Here is a 22,187-nt window from a genome sequence, read left to right on the forward strand (position 1 = left end):
CCACACAGCAGTCCACTTTGCTGCGGCTGCTGGGGCTGTCGACGTTTTGCGTCTCTTGCTCTCGATCGCACCACATCTCGCCAACGTGTCCTGCCGTTCTCACAAGTTTACCCCTCTTCACCTGGCCGCGGCGGTGCGTAGTCCTCCACTTTTTGGTACAGCTTAGGAACCAAATGTTTTGCGAGCTTCAGTTCTGAAACAACCTCACCTGTTTTGATTACTGCGCGTCAACTCAATACTCTAGAAAGGGCATGTCTCGGCCGCCCGGGTTCTTCTACAGACTTCAAAGGCCGCAGCCTTTCCCATATCAACAACTCGCTCCACACCCCGTACGTCCCTCATGTGTAGCCAGCAAGCCTCATTGTCCTTTTCATTGACAAGTTTGATGTTTGGCGTCTGCGCCACTCACCTTTGGCACCTGTCATTGGCTCGGGCCGCTCAGTTCACCTAGCAGCCGAGCATGGTCACTTGGCTGTTGTTAACCTCCTCCTGGATGCTGCGCATGCCAGCTTTGTGGATGAGGAAGATCAGGATGGCGGTGCGCTCTTTTACTTTGCCCTCTGAATCCTGGCTCAGGCAGATCTGCCTTTTCTAGCCACCGCACGGACTGACATCATTCGGGGATATTTTTTTTTTCTTTTGATCACGATAGAGACGGCGCTGCATCGTGCTGCGCTCTGCGGACACGCCGACGTTGTTGCCCGGCTTCTCGATGCAGGCGCACAACCAAATAAGCGCAGTCAGATTGGTTATCTCCCCTTACTGCAGGCAGCCAAAGGTGGCAACGCCGATTGCGTCCAGACCATCATCGAGCGGGCACCTGAGACCGTGACACAGAGCTTACCCCAGGGCGCAAGCGCCTGGTAAGTTCCACCCAGCCTGCTCTCGAGGGAGGATGTTGCCTTGCTCGACATTAGGTGATGCAATACTCACTCTGCGCCCATGAATCTCGGGATTGCCTCTGCAGGCATGTGGCTGCCGCTTGTGGGCACACATTAGTCCTTCAGTATCTGCTGGATCTATTGCGAGATCTCGATGAAGATGCGGCCGTTCTTGTGTGGAGTGACCAGTGCGTAGGCGCCTCAACTAAAGCTACCCCTCGATCGGATTGGTGCAGCACCGTCAGCTTACACTTGGCCCACGTGCCTGTTGGTTTATTGTATCGATGCAGACAATACAACACGCCTGTGCATGATGCTGCAGCCCATGGCCAGCTCAACTGCCTCAAGCTCATGTATCGCGAGTGCGTGGTTCTGTATCCGCCCGGCCCACGCTCGTTTTCAGCTGCCGCCTTTACGAGTGACAGCCTGACACTGCATCTGTACGCTGGCTCGTTCCTAGGGGTGTTCTTCTGGATACCGAGAATTTGAAAGATGAGACGCCCCTGGACATTGCCCGCGACTGTGAAAACATCGAGTGCGCTGTCTACTTGACCATGAAAACCTCTGCATGAGAAGGGGTTGCCATCAGCAATTCATTCCCATGACCGTCTCATTGGAACTCTTGGCTGGCTTGTTTCCACTTGGAACTTGGCATCGTTTCAATCACATTTTTGACCCGTTGTGGACAGAGTGTCCAAGTCGGCGGCCCGCCTGTCGTCCGCCGCCCTCTATCCCGCTTCCTTTCGAGTCCGGCTTGGCACCTTGGCCCGTTTGTTTTGACCATCATTCTTAGCTTCCTCCTTAGCTCTTTTCATCTTTATGACATCGTGCGTGGTTTGGTCTTTTGCGCGTGCAACATTGTGCAGCATGCACATCAAGCCATGCATGAATTCAAAATCTGCCGTATCTGGTACTGTTGGGCCTCTCCACCACCTGTTCTGGCTGCATGTGACGCAGTTATCAAGTGTCTGCCATCTCATCGACATGAGCTGGCTGACAAGTCCCATGCCTCTTTTCCTCGAGCTTGAAGTATGCCAACAAAAAAATTGCCAAGGCTCAAACTTCTCGTTCTTGCTCGAGCCAGCAGCCGAGACACTGAAGAAGAAGAAGAAGAAGAAGAAAAAAATTGACGTCTTCGCGTCAAGCGAAATTACACGCTCCCAGCGTCGTCGCCTCACTTTGGTGGAACGACTCCCCTCACCGACTAAAACACACCCACACCCACACGGCTATTGCAGTGAGAAACAAGCAGCGACCAACTTCCAAACCCTCCTGGAAGGATCTGGTAATTGCGCTTGACGCACCACAAGACTTTTTTTTGTCTGAGCACTCTCTGGTGTCTCCTTTTAGCTCTTGAGCAGTGGTTTTGAGTTTGTCAGATGATGGCAATGATTTCATTTGGAAGCAATCATAATCCTCGCAAGCACGCAAGTAAGCCCGTTGCAGTTGTTTACGTTCGGATGTGAGTTCGGCCAACTTCTCACAAGCAGAACCCAGCCAAGCGCACGTTGTTGTGTCGAGCTGCCACGGAAGCATTTTCTCATCTATTGTTGACATCGGCAGCTCGAGTTGGACAGCACGAACAAAGCAACCTTTCGCCCCTTGCAACAACTGAAAACTTCACACCCCTTCCGGGCACGATGGTATGATCATGTGTGATGTGTGTTACCGGATGTCTTTTTTCAATTTTTTAATTCTTCAATTTTTTTTTTTACTTTTTGTGCCGGTGATTCATCATCGCACAGGATCGCACTCGAGAACATCTCCACCATGCCTGCCGCAACGGTCGTGTTGAACTGGTCGAGAATCTATTGACGTGCGGCGCTGATGTCAATGCCAGGGACGACGTCAGTATTCCTCTGTCCCCTTTTCGCGCTGATAGTAGATCTGCAACACATCGCGATGATCCTGCTACCTGTGCGGAATGCCTCCCACAGGTTGGAGATACGCCACTGCACAAGGCGACATCGGCGGCCCGTGTGGCGGTGGCGGAGATGCTGGTCAAGAGGTTTGGCGCCGATGCCAATGCCGTGAACAAAGTCAGTATCTTCGTCTACCCCCCCCTTTCTTGACCCCAATGATAGTAGCCCCGCAAGACATAGTGATAATCCTGTTCCCTGCACGTGATGCCTAATGTATCCTCCCACAGGTTGGAGATACACCACTGCACAAGGCCGCCGATGCGGGCCACATGGCGGTGGCGGAGATGCTGGTCAAGCGGCTGGGCGCTGATATCAATGCCATAAACAAAGTTGGTACCTTTTATTCTCCTTGGAATCCTTATGTCAAGCTACACCCGTAACACAGGATGGTGATGGTGTGCCTGTGCTTCATGCCCACAGACCGGTTTTACACCGCTGCACAGAGCCTGTAAGGAGGGACATGCGGAGGTGGTGACGATGCTGTTGGAGAAAAAGTACGGCGTTGATGCTCAAGCCAAGACCATCGTTAGTATCGCCCTCTTCCCCCTCACCTCTTATATGCTGATGCACCTTGAACATAATGTTATTATTCTTATGCTGATGCTGTATCTGTAATGCTGATGCATGATCCTGCAGTATGACTTTACACCACTGCACTATGCCTCCCATCGGGGCCTTGTGGAGGTGGTGGAGATGCTGTTGGCACACGGCGCTGATGCTGACGCGAAGACCATGGTCAGTACTTATTTACAGTTCTGTATGATGGTATACCTGGAACACAAGATGATGTACCTGAAAGTCATGCTGATGCATCATCCCACAGCTCTACCAAACAGCGCTGCACTTCGCCTGCGAAAAAGGACGCGTGAAAGTGGTGAGGATGCTGCTAGAGCACAAGGCGGATGTTGATGCCAAGAACTACGTCAGTATCTCTCTCTCTCTTCTCTTTGCTGCTGCTTTTGGTGTTCATCTTCTCGGCTCGTCTACACCCTAACTTCATGTTCCGCTTCTCGCTACCAACCCCTCTTTTGCACCACCGCCCATTTTCTCTGCTGCTGCTTTTGTTTTCACTCTGGCTGTACCTTCTGCCTGCCCGTCCTATCCAAATCTGCACTGTTGAATGCGTTTTGGTGCAAGTCACAGGACAAGAAGACGGCGCTACACTTGGCCTCAAAATTTGACACCATCACCGACATGTTGGTCAAACATGGAGCAGACGTCGATGCAGTTGACAATGTCAGTTGACCATTGAATTTGCCTCCGCCTTCACCCAGCTCTTCATATCTATCTTGGATTAATGACAAACTTTATACCTTGAGCCAATGCTGCTTCTCAACGCTTGCGTCTTATCTTGGTCGCCCACTGTGATACTAGGCAAATGCTAGCCCACTCGACCGTCGCATCGGAAATTTGAGAAACGACGAAAGACTCAGCGACGTTGGTTCACAATTCTCTTACGGATATTCAGACCAATCTGTCTGTCTGTCTGTCTGCTTCGCTTTTGTCTAAGCACACTCACTCCTCATGCACATGTGTGAAATGTCATTTGTTATCAGGTGGAAATTATAATGCTTCGTGCCAGCCGTCGGCCTAAATCATACTCGAAGAGCCCGAACAAAACAGGTATGATATTCCTGATCGATTCTTATATCACCTGTATCGATGTGTGATGAATTACGCTCATCACATCTCATGCACTGAGGGTGGACAAATACAGTGCAAGCCTTCGTCCTGGCCGAGATGGCAAGGCGACGCAAGGCTGTGATAGCGGTTCTCTTCAGCATTGGTTGGCGTCAGGATCCTTTTGTCTTTGAGTCATGTGCGCACGACGACCTGAGTAGGATTTCGGCACGCTATTTGTAAACATAGCGTCTGAGCCATCTTGAACATCAAGCATTATACAAGCTGTTTTTCGTCTTTTTTACCTTTTGCCCAAAGGTTGAGGCCCAAGATGCTGCTGGTGATATGTTTGCCTCGTGCGCGCGTCGTGGTTTGCCCGAGAAGAGAAATGACCAAAATTTACAGTCGGCCTCGACCACTTTGGTCCGTTTGAGCAAGCTTTCTGCCGACGCCATAGTCCAACTACCACCGAACTAGGCTGTTGGGCTGTAACAGCGAAGCTAATCTGCTTGAGGCGCTGCATGCAGCACGTTGCCCGTTCGCACCAGTAGGAGGTCGTTCTTGGGGCGCTCTGAGCAGCAAGCTGGCCAGAATATGCTTCTTTGGGTTGGAATACATGATCCCAGAGCAGGCATGGTGGTCCTATGTTGGCACATAGAAGCACAAGTGAACTAGGTCAGGCAGAACGTCAAGCCGGTCTGATCGACTCACGATCCGAGCGGAATGGTCTTGCATGGGGCGGAGAGGCCTAAAATATTGAGCTGGCGAAGCACATCCCCCAAAAGATAGGAAGCGTTCTCTACAGCGTGGCCGTGTTGCGGCCGCGACCCACAAGGGACTTTGGTCCAATTTTTTCTGCTGCTGAAAGCCGTACCAGCCCCCGACCCGTCGAGCTTTCTACCAGTTCCGCCGGCAAGCTAATGGCGCTCTTACCAATGTGGATGACCAATGTAGCGGGGCTGGGCAGTCTCACAAGCCCTTTTGTAAGCATTGGTTTTCACTTTCGATGTTCATGAAATGTTGTTTTCTGCTTGTCTGCTTGTTTGGCTTCTTGTTGTTTTTGCTTGTGTGAATCACTGTTATTTTCTTTTCGTTTTGCTCAGGGGCTTTGAGTTGTCGTGCTCCTGCGCTGACTGTTCCCGTGTGGGGGAGGACTTTGATCGCTTGTGCTTGATTGCGTGTGAACGGTGGGCTGGACAGCTGGTTCTTGGGGCTTGTGGCGACGTTGGAGCGTGTGTGGTCGAGGTAAGTCGCGTCGGACGCTGCCTTTTTGCTTCTCCTTTTTTGGTTTGCGAGAGCATTGTCCCTCTCCCTCGCCTCACAAGACGCTGGTCAACGCCGTGCGCTATGGATGCATCTCGTAAAGAACAGCGGTCCAAGGTGAGCAGCTTGCGCTTTGATTCAGCTGATCAGGAAGGGAATGAGCAAGGCTCTGCTGCTGGTTGGCCGGCTGCCGTTTTGGAGGGGGGGGGTTCATTTTTTGTTTTGCGCTTGTCAGACTCTTTTTTGTGTGAAGATTGTGTTGGACGACACTGATGATGTCTGTGTTCAGGAGTTTGATGGCGACCCGTGACCATGAGTTTGGACGATGGATATCAGCTGCACAGGGCGTGTGATTCATCGGATCCACAAGCGGCGCTGCGGTTGTTGGAAAGCTGGGATCAACAGCGCATTCAAGCCGCTGCCGTCTACAAAGATGAAGAGGTGCGTGCCGTGTTGGTTGAGGTGTCTGTGTCACTGATTCTGGGATCGTGCCATTCAGGTCACGATGTTGGCTTGACGAAAAGCTGCATGTGTGCTACTGTGTGTGCGTGTGGTGGTGCCCACAGCTTGGCTATACGCCACTGCACTATGCCTGCGACAATGGCCATCTGGGAGCGATCGTGGTGGTGTTGGAACACGGCGCTGATGTTCAAGCCAGGAATATTGTCAGTATCATCCCCCGACTGCTGTCCTCTTGTATGATGTAGAACGCTTTTGTCGTTGGTCTGCATGCGCCTGCTTGTAAACCAGGTGGTATCAGCGTCATCTCAACATGATGGGGCACGTTGATGCTGTGAACACTTAGGGTGGCTTCGCGCCACTGCACTATGCCTGCGGCAGAGGTCGTGTGGACGTGGTGAACGTGTTGTTGGAGCATGGCGCTGATGCCGACATCAAAAACATTGTCAGTCCCTTTCGCCGCTTGTTACTCTCCTTGCGAGCCCAACGCTTCCCTCTTCTCGACGTCTAGCTGGTTTATAGATGGAAGATGAAACTCACGATGGTAATAACCTGGTCATGTTGCAAACAAATCTGGTGGTGGTGATGGCTGTTTGAATCGACCTTCAGGGTGGCACGACACCACTGTACTATGCCTGTACCACAGGCCATGTGGGGGTGGTGGAAACGCTACTGAAGCATGGCGCTGATCCCGAACCCAAGAACGAGGTCAGTACTCCCATTTTCCCTGCCACGTCTTTAATCTTGGCTGGCCGCTTCTTTCTCCCTGTTGCTCTGCACGCGGTGCTGGCTCGCCAGCTGGTTTTGAGATTTATTTCATCATCTGTCACGCATGCGACTCGACGTCCGTGGGTGTACCGTGGTGAATCAATTCACAGAATGATGTCACGCCATTACATGGTGCCTGTTCGCTTGGACACGTGGAGGTGGTGAAAACGCTATTGANACATGGTGTTGATGCTAACGCCCAAGACAAGGTCAGCGCCACCGTTTTTTCCCCTTGCTTCTCTTTGTTGATCCTCCTGCTTCCCTCTTGTTCTGGGTCTGGATCGAGGACCACTATTGTTTCCCTGCTTTTTCTCAATGTGATCTTGTGGGTCACGCCGATGCTGCCGCCGCACATGTGTCGGCTGTCTTGGTTGTGTTGTGGTGGTGTGTCGGCGTACAGTGTGGCATGACGCCATTGAACAATGCCTCCTCCAGCGGCCACGTGGAGGTGGCTAGTGTCTTACTGCAGAGCGGCGGTGATGCCGAAGCCAAGGATGAGGTCAGCATCCTTCGTTGCCACGCTGCTCTTGTCAATGCCGGCAGTTAACGTCTGAATGTTGTCTGTGTGTCATGTGTATACACCACCTGGTGTGATCGTTATGATTCTTTTCGGGGGGTGTATGCTGATGCTGGAACCACGTGCGTGGTGGTTATGCCGGTGCTTCAATCCACAGCACGGCAGTACGCCTTTGTACGGTGCCTGTTGCAATGGTCATATGGGGGCGGTGGAGGTGTTACTCACGCACGGCGTGGATGCCAATGCCAATGATGAGGACGGTCATACACCATTGTACGGTGCCTGTCGCAATGGCCATGCTGGCGTGGTGGAGATGTTGCTGAAGCACGGCGTTGACGTCGGAGACAGGGGCGGCAATATGTCATTGTATGCTGCCTGCTGCAATGGTCATGTGGCGGTGGTGGACATGTTGCTGGAACACGGTGTTGATGCCAATGCCAAAACTGAGGACGACCGTACACCAATGTACGGCGCCTGCTGCAATGGCCGTGCGAGAGTGGTAGAGGCGTTACTGCAGCACGGCGGTGTTGATGCCAGTGCCAAGGATGAGGTCAGCCCCATCCTCCTTGCCGCACTGCTTTTGTTTGACGTTGATAGCTTTCGTCTTTCTTCTTTTACCATGCATAAGAAGTGCATGTGCCATCATCTGATTTGGGCCTTATATCCTCATGCCTTGGGCATGCTACATTTAACGATGGCGACCAACTTTAGGCTGGTGATACGCCACTGCATTATGCCTGTACCAAGGGTCATGTGGAGGTCGGCGAGGTGCTGCTGACGCGTGGCGTTGACATCCAGGTTAAAAATTGGGTCAGTCACAACTGTCGCCTTCTACCCTACGTTTGGAACTCGATAGATTTCGTCTTTCTGCTGGTCTGCATGTCGTGCGTATATATTGGCAGGATTAAGTGCAGCTCATCATGATGTCGGCATCCCTGCAACTACATTTGTGATGGTGATGATAATGATGAACCAACCCACAGGGCGGCAAAACGCCACTGCACCGCGCCTCCTACCATGGCCAGGCAGAAATTGTGCGGATGCTGCTGTTGCGCGGCGCTGATGCTCGAGCTACAGACGAGGTCGGTCCCTTTTTTTTTTTTCTTTTTTCTTTCTCGTCGTCATGTCGATGTCTTCCCTCGCCCCCGTGTGTCAAGAAGCAGGCATGCATCATACTTGCATTCATCTTGACATAATGCCGTATGGTATGACATCGCTACCACCCCGTATGGTGATGGTGGACGAACTGACAGCGTCGCAATACACCGCTGCACGACGCTTACATGAGAGGTCATGGGAAGGTTGTGGATATGCTGTTGCATGGCGCTGGGGCTCAAGATGAGAACACTGTCAGTCCCACTCGCTGTGCTCTTGTTGCTCTTTGTTTGATGTCGATAATCGTCTCCCCTTTGGACTTGATTGCGATGGCGTTGGCGCATCAGGGTCTCATCATGTGCGTGTTTGGCGGCGGTTGTGATTTGGCCTTAAGGATGGCAATACCCCATTGCACCAGGCCTCTTTCAAAAGCCGCATCAAGGTGGTCAAGATGTTATTGGAGCACGGCGCCGATCCTGAAGCCAAGAATGGGGTCTGTGCCGTTTTCCTCCTGTCCGCGATCTCGACTGCTTCCTTTGTTCTCCCTCTCGGGCTGCAGGGCCGCATACGGTGCCTATCCACCAGCTGGTATGATATGCATCTCTCACTGTGCTGTGGGCATCTGTAACTCCACGTTTGTATTTGTACTGCACTGTACTGGTGCGGTGGCACATCCACCCCATAGAATGGTGACACACCATTACATGATGCCTGCCTTTATGCAGATGTTGGGGCGGTTGAAGTAATGCTGGACCACGGCGCGGATTCAAACGCTCTGGATAAGGTGAATGCTCAGCCTGTTTTGCTTGAGGCTTTCCTCTCTTCTATGGCGACTGCATTCCTGTTGTTCCCGTTTGATCTGTACGCACACGGCACTCCCATTATTACCACCAATGCTTTTTGTCTCATGTTGGTATTTTGTTCACAATCACGTCGGTTATGATGGTGTTGTTCTTGGTGTCCGAACCGGATTGTGACCCGATAGCTTTTCAGAACACCCCTGCATCAGGCCTCCATTCACGGCCATGTAGAGGTGGCAGAGGTTTTGTTGAAGCGCGGCGCTAACACCAAAGAAAAGGATTCGGTTAGTAGCAACTTTTATCGACGCCCTGCTCTTATTTATGATCCCAGTCGTATCACAAGCCAGCCAAGAAGAGAGACGAAGGCCTTCAGCATCACTATCGTTCGTCTTATCACGCCAATGATGACACTGCACCTTGGCCCCTTCTGATGACGACAGTATGGCAGGACGCCATTCCACGTTGCCTGTTATCACGATCACCCGAGGGTGGTGGAGATGCTGTTGAAGCACGGTTTCAACGCTAGTCACGAGGCAAGTTCTTGACTTTTTTCTGCCACTCACCCTGTTGTCGAAGCTTTACATTTTTTCCTCCATGAGGCATTTGCACTTCATTTTTTTATCACGCTTATCCCAACATTCTTCGGTCATGGTAACGCTCCAATCATGTGTGGGAACGTGGCGGTGCTGAATTACGCCACAGCTCCGTGAAGCACTTCTGTGGAACGCCTGCTATACTGGGCGGGCGGGTGTGGTGGAGGCGATGTTCAAGCATGGCTTTAGTCGAAAAGTGAAGGATGCCGTGAGTACTGTCCTCTCTTCTACTGCTCGTTTTTTATTTTGCTTCCTTGAGGTCTACATGTGAAACTGGACATTTCCTGTTGAAAAAAGCTGCTGTGACCTCACCATAATGGTAAACTATCGTAGTTTGGCAATACGCTGCTGCACCTCGCTTGCGAACATGGGAAAGTGACAATGATTAAGCTACTACTCAAGCACGGCGCTAGCCATAAAGCCAGGAACCAAGTCAGTCCAACCCTGTTTATCCGGTTCCTCTGCTTTTTTTTTTCTTTTCCGCTTGCTTCTTTTGGTCTGTATTCTGCTCTGCACATGTCTTTGCGTGTGGATCAACTGATGTACAAACAGATCTCACGACTGTGGGTCATGGGAATGGCGCAACCGCGTGTGACCGTCATGCCGGTGCTGCATCAACCTACAGTCTGGCGAAACACCGCTTCACATTGCCTCCCAGCATGGATTTGTAGAGGCGGCACGCATGCTATTGCATCATGGTGCTAATTCTGAAGCCACGTGCAAAGTCAGTCCGCCTCCTTCCTCCTTTTTTGGTCTGATTGGCTTCTCTTCCTCTTCGTTTACCTTTGAGGTTTGCCAGAGAAGAAGTCAAAACGACTTGAATCTTTATCGTGTTCTTTTTACGATTTCATGGCGCATGGTTTGTGTGCAATCACACCTGTGATCGTGGCGGTGGTGGTGTTGAATCAAACTACAGCAAGGCGGCACGCCACTTCACAATGCCAGCAAAAAGGGTGATAAAAGAATGGTGAAGGCGCTATTAGAACACCGTGCAAACGTCAACGCCAAGGGCAAGGTCAGAACACCGTTTGCACCTGGTTTTTGTCAGTCGAAGTCTACCGCTTCCCGTTCCACCTGTGATACGTGAATACCAACTTTTTTGGACATCTCACCGCGGCACACGGAATGCTGCAATTACGCTTGCGGCGGCCATGACGGTAATGGTGACTCAAATCAACTCCCAGTTTGGCGCAACACCACTGCATTGGGCCTCCTATTTCAACCGCACGGAAGTGGTACAGATTCTATTGGAAAGTAAAGCTGATACTGAAGCCAAGAACGAGGTTCGTTCCTACCTCTTTCTCCCTGCTTTCTCTCTCTTTTTTTAAAAATGATGTGGATGGCTCTTTTATTTCACACCAGTTTGCATGAGGTACTTGTGCATACGCTGTTCTGGAATTCGTCCATGGTATTGCTGGGCATGCTGATGCAACTACGTGTGTGGTGGTGGCGACGGTGGTTCAAACACAGGGCAACAGTACACCGTTGTTCCTTGCCTGCTGTGGAGGCTATGTGGAGGTGGTGGAGATGCTGTTGAAACACGGTGCTGATATTGAAGCGAAATGTGTTGTCAGTATTCTCTGCTCTTCCTTCTATGGTGTTCAACGTTTTAAACATCACTAGTATATTGTCTTTTCCTAGCTCCTGCTTCGGCGCACTTGCCCTTTGAATACGCCTCTTTGTTTCGCCACACGAATGTGCTTCATGTTGTTAATGACCGCCCCGCTCAAGAGGCGTCGTTGCTTTGCCTTGCGTGTTGGCTTGACAGAACGACGCAACAGCTCTTTACGCGGCTTGTCATTATGCCAATGAGAACATCGTAGCCACGCTTCTAAAACATGGCGCGGATGTTGATGTGCTGAGTTCGGTTAGATCTGAGACAACTGACTTTGTTTTTTTTTTTTGTTTTTTTTTTTTGTGTGTGTGTGTGTGTGTGTGCGTGTGTGTGTGTGTTTGCACCAAGCTTGTCGCATCTTGTTCGTTGGCTATGTGCCTGGCTATGTGCCTTGCTAGTATATGTGCAAAAGAGGTCTTTGTTTGATGTTTTACGCATGAATGTGGTGGCTGATGCTGTATGCTGCAGGACGGAAAGTCTCCACTTGACAGAATTCTCAAGATACGCCGAGTCGATCTGAATGTAAGAAGCACGCTAACAAGTCGCGCCGTAGTGCCGCAGCGGTATGACTCAAAACGTCTGTGTGCACCACATCAGCTGATTCGCAGGATGCTTCGCGCCAGCCGTTTGCCAAGGGTGTATCAGAGCTCAGTATCAAAATGTAAGATGACTTGGACTCGGCTGTGCTCCGTTTGCACGCTTTGACTTTGCATTTCTAACATCCGATGTTAGTTCAAAGTTTGATAATAGCTGAGCAACGAAGGCACTGCAGGGCTTCAAGTGCGGTTCTCTTTGGTGTCGGCTGGCGCGTGGAGCCTACACTATTTGAAATGAACGCGCTTGATGACCTGAAGTCTATCCTCGGTAACTTGCAAGCCGAGAACCAAGCGGTACTTACACGCCCCTTGTGACGGACACTATGGGGCAATAACATATTGGACTAGCATAGACGTATGTCCAGTGGCTGCTGGATCACAATGGAAGATAAGATTGTGATCAATCATTGCAGGATATGGCGCTCGACAAGGAAGCCTGTCGAACATTGTGATTGCTCCTGCTTTTGAGATATAAGTTTGATTCTGTAGACCGGAAGTGGCATTTTTTGTTTTGTACCTTTCCCGTTTTTATCTCCTCTGTTTGTTTTGTGAATCAACCACAGACAAATCATATCCTAAAGCTCCGCGAGAGTGGGATGACGATCAATTGTGAAAGTGTGCGAAGCGTCATGGGTAGTTCCTCCAGTCGAACGTTGTAATTGCTCCTGCCACCGATATAGCTTGGCATTTGTTCTCAACCACAACTATCACAGCAAGCAGAGACTGCATGTTTGTATGCCATGCCAAGCTTGGGCTGAGGGGTCGCTTCGCCGAGGCATTTGCGTCTGAAAGACCACAGATTCTATAGTCACCAAAGCAGCGCCAGAGACACGTAAAATTTGAGCTGATACTCAGGCACGTCGCCGCCAAAACACTCGGTCTTAAGCTAATAGTCGAGGCGACAACAGCAGGCAGCACACATGAACTCAAAAACCCAGCGCGGATTGTGTACAGTAGCATCACATAGCAGAATACACCACTCAGTGTTGGATACAATGAGCCTCAGCCGTTACCAAATGGTTGGTCTCGATGACGGTCGTTACCGTCGTGGGCTGGTGCTATGCAATTGAGAGTTGCTTGTATGACTTGCTTGCTTACTTTGCAATCGTGGTGCTGGCAACCCGGTGCAAGGGGCGCTTCAGGACCACAAGATGCATCATCTACCCGAGGATTTTGCCTTGGCCATGTCTCTTACAGGCGCAATTTATCCCACAAGACTGGTCGCCAGGCCGTTGACCCAGAGCTACCCCAAGTTACCGGTCACTTGCTTCTGCTTGTAACTTTCGTTTTTTTGTCTTGCTTGTCAGACGCTTACGATTGATGACGAAAGCAGCTGTGAGTTGTGTTTGAATTAAGCAGTGCTGGCTTGCTTGCGCGGCCAGTCTTGCAACCAGCTAGCTCCATGCAAGCACGGGTAGCGTTTTTTTTTGGCCAAGGGTGCATCTCATCCACTTGCATTTTCATTTTGCTGCTTTATCGCCCTGCAAAGGCACCGTGTTGCTTGGTGTGTCAACGTGCCGGGCCTCTTCAGTCTTGCTCGTGGCAGCACTGGTGGTGCTGCCTACCATCACCAACAAGAATGGCGGGCCCTGGGTCCATGCCAGGATGGGAGCAAGTGGTCCTGCTACTGTTTGCGGCGGGGTACATCGCTCCGGTCCCGGTCGGCTTTTTTGTCGCCGGCTCTTTCGTCGGTTGCCAGATGATCACGGTAGCGATCATGATGATGGCCGATATGCCAAAGGAGTGCATCGAGGAGAATAAAATAACAGCTCGTTTGATTCAAAACCGCAGCACCTGCGAGGCTCTCAAACATCTTGCCGAGTACACGGATGGACGCCACGGGCCATCTGAGGATCTATGCGGTTTCTATCGGCGCTTGGGAGTGCCAACAAATGCAAGCGCAACGGACATTGAGCTTGCCTATGTTCAGTGCCGTCAGGAACTTGAGACCGCCGAATCAGGTAATAGAGAGTTGCCGGAGTTGGAGCTGGCACATCACGTCCTCTCCCACCCCGAGCTGCGACAGGCCTATGACATGGCCGAGACAACACTTAAGCAGGTAGTTCAAAAAGGAGCCATCGATGTCGACCTCGTAGCCGTAGAGGTCTTTGGGCTAGATCGGTTTGAGAAGCATTGTGGCACGCCCCTCTTTGTTATTGTGGAGAAGCATCGCGATGACCGACGAGGTATCTTCAGAGCTTTGAAGTCTCGCTACAATGCCGTCACTGTTAGCTTGATAAATCACCTCGAGATGCTTGAAGAGTTGCAGAGTCAAAAAGACTCGGAGGACCCAGAAAACACCAACACTTGTGCGCTGCGCGAGGCAGTGCTAGCCGATGCGAAACATATGGTGCAGACCACATATGGACCTCAGATGCTGCATCTTCTTGCCAACACCTACCGATCTGCTGCCACGGCCAGTGGGTGTGGCCCCACAGCTTGGTACGCCAGGCTGAGCAACTACTTTGCTTCAAAAGCTCAAAAGTCTCGCTCCAACGACGCCATGACGTCCCTAGCTGTGACCAAAGAGCAAAAAGAGCTCATGCTGATTCTTTACGAAAGAGATGGCTACTTCACCGAACGCATTTATACTCGCCAGCTGAAGCTGGATGGAGAATCTGGCACAGAGGCTGATGACGATCAAGCGAGTGACTTTGTCGATGTCTTCTTCAAACAGTCGTCGTATACCACGACTCACGATGCGCCCGCGGCCGCAGATAGCCCAGACACCATGGCTTCTTTTGCCTTTGCGTGCACCCCGAACGGCTCGCCGACGCAGCAGGCCCGCACATTGCTTGATGAGCCGCTCATGAGCGTGGAAGAGCAGGAACAATTTGACGTTCAAACACATGCGGCTGTGATCAACGCTCTCTGGCACGATGTCAAAGCCGATGTGGGTGAGCTGGTGTATAAGGTCACGAGACAGGTTCTCCAATACGACGCCAGTAAGCTACGGTCCCGCGTTGACATCTTCTTGCTGATGGCAGACGTGTTTGACGAGGTAGCACTCTCTGAAAAGTCCGCTACCTGCGACGCCCGTAAACGCCTTCTCAACCTAGATGCGGCACTCACCGGAAACACAAAGATGAGCGCCGAAGTCAGCCGGTGTCCCATACCTTTGGCTTGAATCTTGCTTCTCGCGGTCGTTGTTGTTCTATTATGGAGCGCCATGTCCGTGCCCGAAAGCTCGCACCCGTCTCTCTGTGCCGTCGCTACAAAAGAAATTGAAGGCACGAGTCCTCGAAGCTCAAAGACGATTAGCCCCCTCGCTGCGTGGCGACAAGTACACCATAAATTTGTTTTACATACAAGGGCATTGCAACAAAATACCTGCTCCCGGACCCTGTCAAGAGCAAGGTCAGGGTCGAGCCACTGGCATGCTATGTTATTCAAAGTCAATAAGCGCGATTTGGCCCGGTTGACAACTTTCAGAGTGAACTTTGAAGGAAAAGTCCTATAGGCTCGATCATCAACACCACCACAAGGGCAGCCAGGACAGTCGGCAATACAACATCGCCAGTGGCTTGCAAAATGTGGCTCACCTTAGCATTAAATTCAGATCCAATCTCCTTTCTTGTTTGCTTCTTGAAGAGGTATTGATCGATATGGGCGCTCTGCCAAGATATGGGCTGCTGCTGTGCGAAGATCTGGGCCTCGCCAGTCGGGCTTTCCGAATACAGTGGAGGTCATAAGCTTCTAGCCGTGGTGGTCAGTTGGAGCGACGAAAAGGGCAAATGATGCTGCTCGCTACTTTTTTTTGGGAGGCGAGTCGCCATGATTTCAAAGCTCGCTCGCATTCGTACGATGGGAAAAAGATTCATATGACTGGAGGGGCTGCATCGGCAGCGAACGGGCTTCTAGCAAAGGGCCAGCACCCGTGGACGGTACAAGCCACAGTTTTGCAGTGCTTCAGACCCTGCTCGGAAAAGGCTCGGATTGCTTTCCAGCTGCCATGACTGGCAAAGGGGCGGCAGTACGCATGGACGGTACAAGCCCCAGTTTCGCGGTGCTTCGGAATCTGCTCGTATGACTATTCTCCAACACAAGCAAAAACAAGTAAATAGAAAGGTGGTGTAAACGTGTGTTTTTTGCATTTTCCTTCTTCATCTTTTTTGGCATTCGGCTGTTTGTGGCTTTTACCCTTTGTTCCACTCTTTGGCATCGGTCTTGGCATTAGGCATCGGGAGGCTGCTCGACGTGCCTTGCTTTGGGTGTGGTGACTGATTGGGCTTCGTACGGGACTCTCCTGGTCGGGATTGTGGTGACGCCAGAACGTCTGGCTGAGCGCATGAGCGCATCTGCCTTTTTTTTTACATGTTCACGAGGCCACTTCACTGATCTCGCCTCAAAGTCGTCAGTGCGCTTGGGCAAACAAGTACTCCTGTGCTCGCGAATGTGACCAAGGCCTTTTGAGCAGACGGGAGTGTTTGTTGTATCAGGCAGCGAAGAACAAAAGCCCGCTGACCGGCTGCCGTTTTGGAAACTTTGCACACAGGTCAAACCCCAACCCGAATTTTTGGGTTATCAGACGAGTTGTTCTTGGATGGGGCTCATGAGATTGTTGCGGATGACAGCGTTACCATGAGTGATGATGGAGAGCAGCTATACTGGGCGTGTGATTCATTAGATCCACAAGAGGCGCTGCAGCTGTTGATCACTTGGGAAGACCCACAGCGTATTCGAGATGCTGCCAAATACAAAGATTGGGTACGTATGCTGCTGTTTGATATGATGCTGTGTGATCATGTGTCACTGATGTGGTGGCGTTACGGTATAACACGAGACATACGGCATGTTTGCATCATCCCACAGAAAGGCAATGCATCACTGCACATGGCCTGCTATTGGGGTCATGTCAAGGTGGTGGAGATGCTGTTGAAGCTCGGTGTTGATGCTACAGCCAAGAACAACGTCAGTACAGTACCTCCCTTTATCCCCTTTACCCCTTTGATGCTACACCTGTACCACATGATGATGATGATGATGATAATGCTGTACCTGTACGAAATGCTGATGCATCATCCCACAGAAAGGCAATGCACCACTGCACATGGCCTGCTATTGGGGTCAGGTCAAGGTGGTGGAGATGCTGTTGAAGCTCGGTGTTGATGCTACAGCCAAGAACAACGTCAGTACAGTACCTCCCTTTATCCCCTTTACCCCTTTGATGCTACACCTGTACCACATGATGATGATGATGATGATAATGCTGTACCTGTACGAAATGCTGATGCATCATCCCACAGCTTGGCGATACACCACTGCACAAGGCCTGCTATAACGGTCAGGTCAAGGTGGTGGAGATGCTGTTGAAGCTCGGTGCTGATGCTAAAGCCAAGAACAACGTCAGTACAGCACCTATGATATGATGATGATGATGATAATGCTGTACCTGTACGTCATGCTGATGCATCATCCCACAGTTTGGCGATACACCACTGCACTATGCCTGCAATAACGGTCATGTCAAGGTGGCGGAGATGCTGTTGAAGCACGATGTTGATACTGAAGCCAAGAACAACGTCAGTACAGTACCTAACCCTCTTCCCCCTTTAGCCCCTGTGATGCTACACCTGTACCACATGATGATGATGCGGATGCTGATGCTGTACCTGTACGTCATGCTGATGCATCATCCCACAGTTTGGCAATACACCACTGCACAGGGCCTGCGCTCACGGCCATGGCAAGGTGGCAGAGATACTGTTGAAGCACGGCGCTGAAATCAAAGCCAAGAACAGCGTCAGTACAGTACCTGCTCCTCCCTCTTCTCCCCTTTACCCCTTTGGCTGCTGCTCCTGCTCCCGCTGCCCGTCGTCTTTGGCCCCGTCCCTCGCTCCTCTACACCGTGCCCACCCGTGCGCGCCCGTCCCCCCTCTGGCTCCTTTTCTTCCTTCCCGCCATCCCTTTTCCCCGTTTTGCGTACGCGTTTTGTCGGTGCTCCTGCACCCCGCTCTGTTCCGTTGTATCTTGAGCCTGCTTCCCTTTTCCAATGTCGTGACTTCATTCTGGACGCTACTCCATCCCTTGCCATCGTGCTTCTGCCTCCCTCGCACACTCCCGTGGCTTTCAATGGCCGTTTCTTCAGTTTGACCCCAGCACACTCGACGCTCAACTTCCGCTAAAAAACAAAAGGAAAAAAAAAAGAACACGTGCCTCATGTTTCTGAATATTGATGATCCTCATAGGACGGTCAAACGCCGCTCCAAGTAGCCTGCGCTGTAATACATCCCTGCCGAAAGGTTGTCCAGCAACTCTTGCGTCACGGTGCCGACCCAGATGCGAGAGATCTTGTAAGCCTTTTACCACAATGCCGTACCTTTTGCGCTGTTCTGCTGCACCTGCGATTGATACCTGATGACCTGCTGTGGCAGACGGGTGCACGACCCTTGGATCTGCTTCTAGACAGGGATCCCATCAAACTGGAGGTGGGCCTTTTTTTATTTGTGGTACTCATTGCAGAGGCAAGCTTGCTTACCGATGAAGCTGTTTCCCTTTATAGGTGGTCACAGAGCTACTGGGCGCAACCCAAACCCTTTGCTCCTACCAAACTTCAAATTCCGATGGTGCGAACCTGATTCCCGTGTCATTGTACAAATTGTCTTGTTCTCATCGAATTTCAACGTGGCGCCAGTCCAAGGCTTGATCCATGCGGAGCAGGTCAGACGCTGGCGGCGCGTTGCTGCTGTTCTCTGTAGCGTCGGCTGGCGCGTGGATCCTCAATTGTTCAATATTCAAGATCTACAAACCCTTGGTGACTGCGTGGCCGCTCTAACGTCCGCCGCTCAAGCTGCACCTACAAATTGAAATATGTGACGCTTGTGGTGGGCTTGTCGATCAAGTAGAGATTGAAGTCAACGCATTGGACTACAAGCATGGACGTATGTCCAGTAGCTGCTGGAACACACTGGAAGATACCAGTCCTGACTTTTGTGATCGACCACTGAAGGATGATGTCTGATTATCCTTGACGGCGCTCGTCAAGGAAGCCTGTAGAACATGATGATTGTTTCTGCCACCAAAAACAAGTACGGTCCTGTAGACCGTAAGTGGCATTTTTACTTTGTACCTTACCTGTTTCTATTTTCTCTGTTTGCTTTGTGAATTGACCACAAACAGATTATATCCTAAAACAACGGGCAGGGCGGGCTTTGCCAAACGTCTGAAGCAGAGCAGTCCAGCAATCACCGAAAAAGAGCGAAAAACTGTCCCGTCTTCTTCCGCCATGACATGACTGATGGCAATGGTGTCTCGATATTGGCGGCTGCGGCACTGCGTAAGCTGGTGATGAGAGGGCGGCCCGCCGCAGGACAAACGGAGCAAGCGCGAGCACAAATGAGACAAGAAGAGAAGTACAAGAAGCACCATCATCATGCATTAGACTACAAGCATAGACGTATGTCCAGAAGCTACTGTATCACTGGAAGACACCAGCCCCGGCGATGATGCTCGATTATTCTTCACAGCGAGGAAGCATGTCGAACATTGTGGTCGTTCCTGCCATCGAGGTATAAGTGCGGTCCTGTAGACCAAGGGAGTGGCATTTTGAGCTTCATTGGGGGCGCTGAGTGTCAAAGCCAGCATGCAGGTAGGACGGCACTATTGAAAGGCGATTTGAGCTGAGACAGTAAAGCGGTTCAATTGCACTTCTCTCACAGGAGAGAACGATAGAAAACAGGGAGGGAAATATCCAAAAGAAAATGCCACTCACGGTCAGCGGGACCGTACTTATAATCTGGTGGCTAAACACACCCAGAGTGTACGAGAGGGTTCCTCGACGGGCGGCGGCAGCTGCACATCGTCGAGTACACTTATGCAATCCTTCCAGAGGGATCTGGCAGGTGGTCGATGCTTGCACTCCAATATCCGGGCCTTGGTCGCGTCTAACGTTATTTTTCTATTTATTTCTTTGTTATAATTTGACGTTGAATTGAAGGATCAAAGTGGACAGTTCCAAATGTGTTCGGCAAACACTGCATGGCGTCAGAGGTCTTTAATCGCTCTTAAAGTTGTCGTGTCTGAATGAGAAAGTGTGAGAATATCTTTACTTTTGCTTAACACAAGCCTCGTCGCCCCTTTGCGTTTTTTTCGCGTTCACTGCACAGCACACCAGCACACACACACACACGCGCACGCGCGCGCGCACACACATACACACACCCAGACAAATATGCCAAGGGCGCAGACAATGTCTTGTGGGCATTGCGATGAAGCATTCCACAGTCGTGCCGCAAGAGACCTACATGTTGCTCGGGTGTGTTGGATCCTCTCGTTCCTCGACAAGAAGGGAAAAAAAAACAACAATCGCAATCGTTCTCGTCACCGATGTCTCACGCCTCACCATCCTTCAACGTATAGGTGCACCAGAAGAGCACGCGTATCAAGTTTCAAGGCGGATGCCACTATCGCCATGAACTATCGGTGACCCTCAAAGCCCATCTCAGGCTTCATGAAAAACGGACATCGCTTGCGCCGGCAGCTGTACCGACTGTGATCAATGCACATCTGCCTTCCCGACTAAAACCTGCTCGGACGCGCAAAAAAAAGCGTGAGGTCAAGTTTGATCAACAACACGGCATTGTCGGCGCTCAAATGTTTATGACTGAAATTGGCTGCCTTTTGTCTCCCGCATTCGAATCGCCGGTGTGCACGCAATGCAGCCACGTCCTGAGCGGTAGTGTGCCTCACCATCTGCTCAAAAAGCACCATGTACGGTGCAGCCAAGAAGATGTTGATGCAGCCATGGCACTCCTGCGACCTCTGCAGCCCGAGGAGCCGTCAGTTGACCTCGGGCCAGAATCAGGACCTTGTATGCCTATTGAAGGCATTCCTATTCTTGACGGTGTGGGTTGCCCCCTGTGTCAGGCATGCTTTACCTCGAGCGGCAGTCTCAGGAATCATGTTACGACAGAACATCCAGATGAACCGGAGGCCAAATATTCACCTCGACAGGTGAAATTGCAAAAGCCGCTGCGTGGTGTTGGGGCCCGCTGTGTCGAGGTCATTGTGGAGGAAAGCCACGACGCCTCGGCAGCCGATGTGAGCGAAAACGAGGAGGAGCTGGAGGAGCAGCAGCGGTTCAAGCAGTTTATCTCAAGCACCCAGGCCATGGCCTCAGAGGCTGAAGAAAAGCGATGCCCGCACGGTGTTCACCAGATGCATCCGTTTTACGACAGCGTGGGCATGACGCTGGTCATCAACGAGCTGAAGCCAGAGCGCATGGTCGAACTGGGCCACAACACCCCGTCAGCACTCCTTGAGTCGGGCATGCACGAGCTGTTCTGGTCGGCCTACGAGCAGCTATCGGATCAGGGCCTGGCCGCCGCTGCTGTGACGCGTCTGTTTGACGACAATGAAGGGCAGTATCAGCATCGCCCCATGCGGCAAGTACAGCCGCAAACCGTCAGCAGGTACCTGAGTCTTGGAACACGCCTGGTCCAATTTTTGCTGCTGCTGGAGGCCATGCCAGCCCCCGATCCGTTGAGCTTCCTGGGCCAGGTGCTTGCCAGCCGTGGCCCTAACGCTATTCAACTTGTTATACTTTGGATGTGTATTACCTTCATTCGTCATGCCAGCCAAAACTACATGCCGATTCCCATTTGCATGACAACAACTCTCATGTCCTCACTCCACAGTTGTCAGATGGCTTGCAAGCAGCAAATAAGTGTGATGAAGTTTTACTTTCTTTCTTGCTTGCATTAAATCAATCACAAAAATCTTTGACCGCTTCGTTCTCTCACAAGAGCCACGAGCTACTCCAACGCACCCTGCACCACTCAAGCATGCCAAGGGCACGAGAAGCCTCATGCTCGCGATGCAACTTGATCTTTTCCAGTCGTATTGCGAGAGATCAGCATGTTGCTCAGGTACGTTGGATCGTCGATCTTCCTGACTGGCTGACTTCCCCTCTCAAAAAAAAAAAAAAAAAAAAAAAAAAAAAAAAAAAAAAAAAAATCTTATCATATCTGAACACATAGGTGCATCAAAAGAGCACGCAAATCACGCTGCATGGAAAATCGCTGGTCAGGTACCGAGAGGATGACGGCCACTTTCATTGC

At 51.2% G+C, this 22,187-nt stretch overlaps 2 protein-coding genes across 2 annotated transcripts in view; both read left to right on the plus strand.

Moving 5' to 3' along the window:
- Positions 1 to 13,708: 13,708 nt before the first annotated feature.
- Positions 13,709 to 15,256, plus strand: MONBRDRAFT_27179 (uncharacterized protein; the record flags this gene model as incomplete). The annotated part of the gene is made up of 2 exons (XM_001747491.1): positions 13,709 to 15,074; positions 15,117 to 15,256. 2 exons carry the CDS (start codon positions 13,709 to 13,711, stop codon positions 15,254 to 15,256), a joined length of 1,506 nt encoding a protein of 501 aa, XP_001747543.1.
- Positions 15,257 to 19,711: 4,455 nt separating this feature from the next.
- MONBRDRAFT_9893 (uncharacterized protein) overlaps positions 19,712 to 22,187 on the plus strand; it is a gene marked incomplete at both ends in the record, with an annotated part of 8,316 nt that continues 5,840 nt past the window's right edge. The window contains 2 exons of the mRNA XM_001747492.1: positions 19,712 to 19,717; positions 20,488 to 21,627. Coding sequence (XP_001747544.1) covers positions 19,712 to 19,717; positions 20,488 to 21,627 — 1,146 coding nt within the window. The remainder of the gene's footprint in view (positions 19,718 to 20,487; positions 21,628 to 22,187) is intronic.

Source organism: Monosiga brevicollis, genomic scaffold (assembly GCF_000002865.3).
Source record: "Monosiga brevicollis MX1 MONBRscaffold_17 genomic scaffold, whole genome shotgun sequence".
NCBI lineage: Eukaryota > Choanoflagellata > Craspedida > Salpingoecidae > Monosiga > Monosiga brevicollis.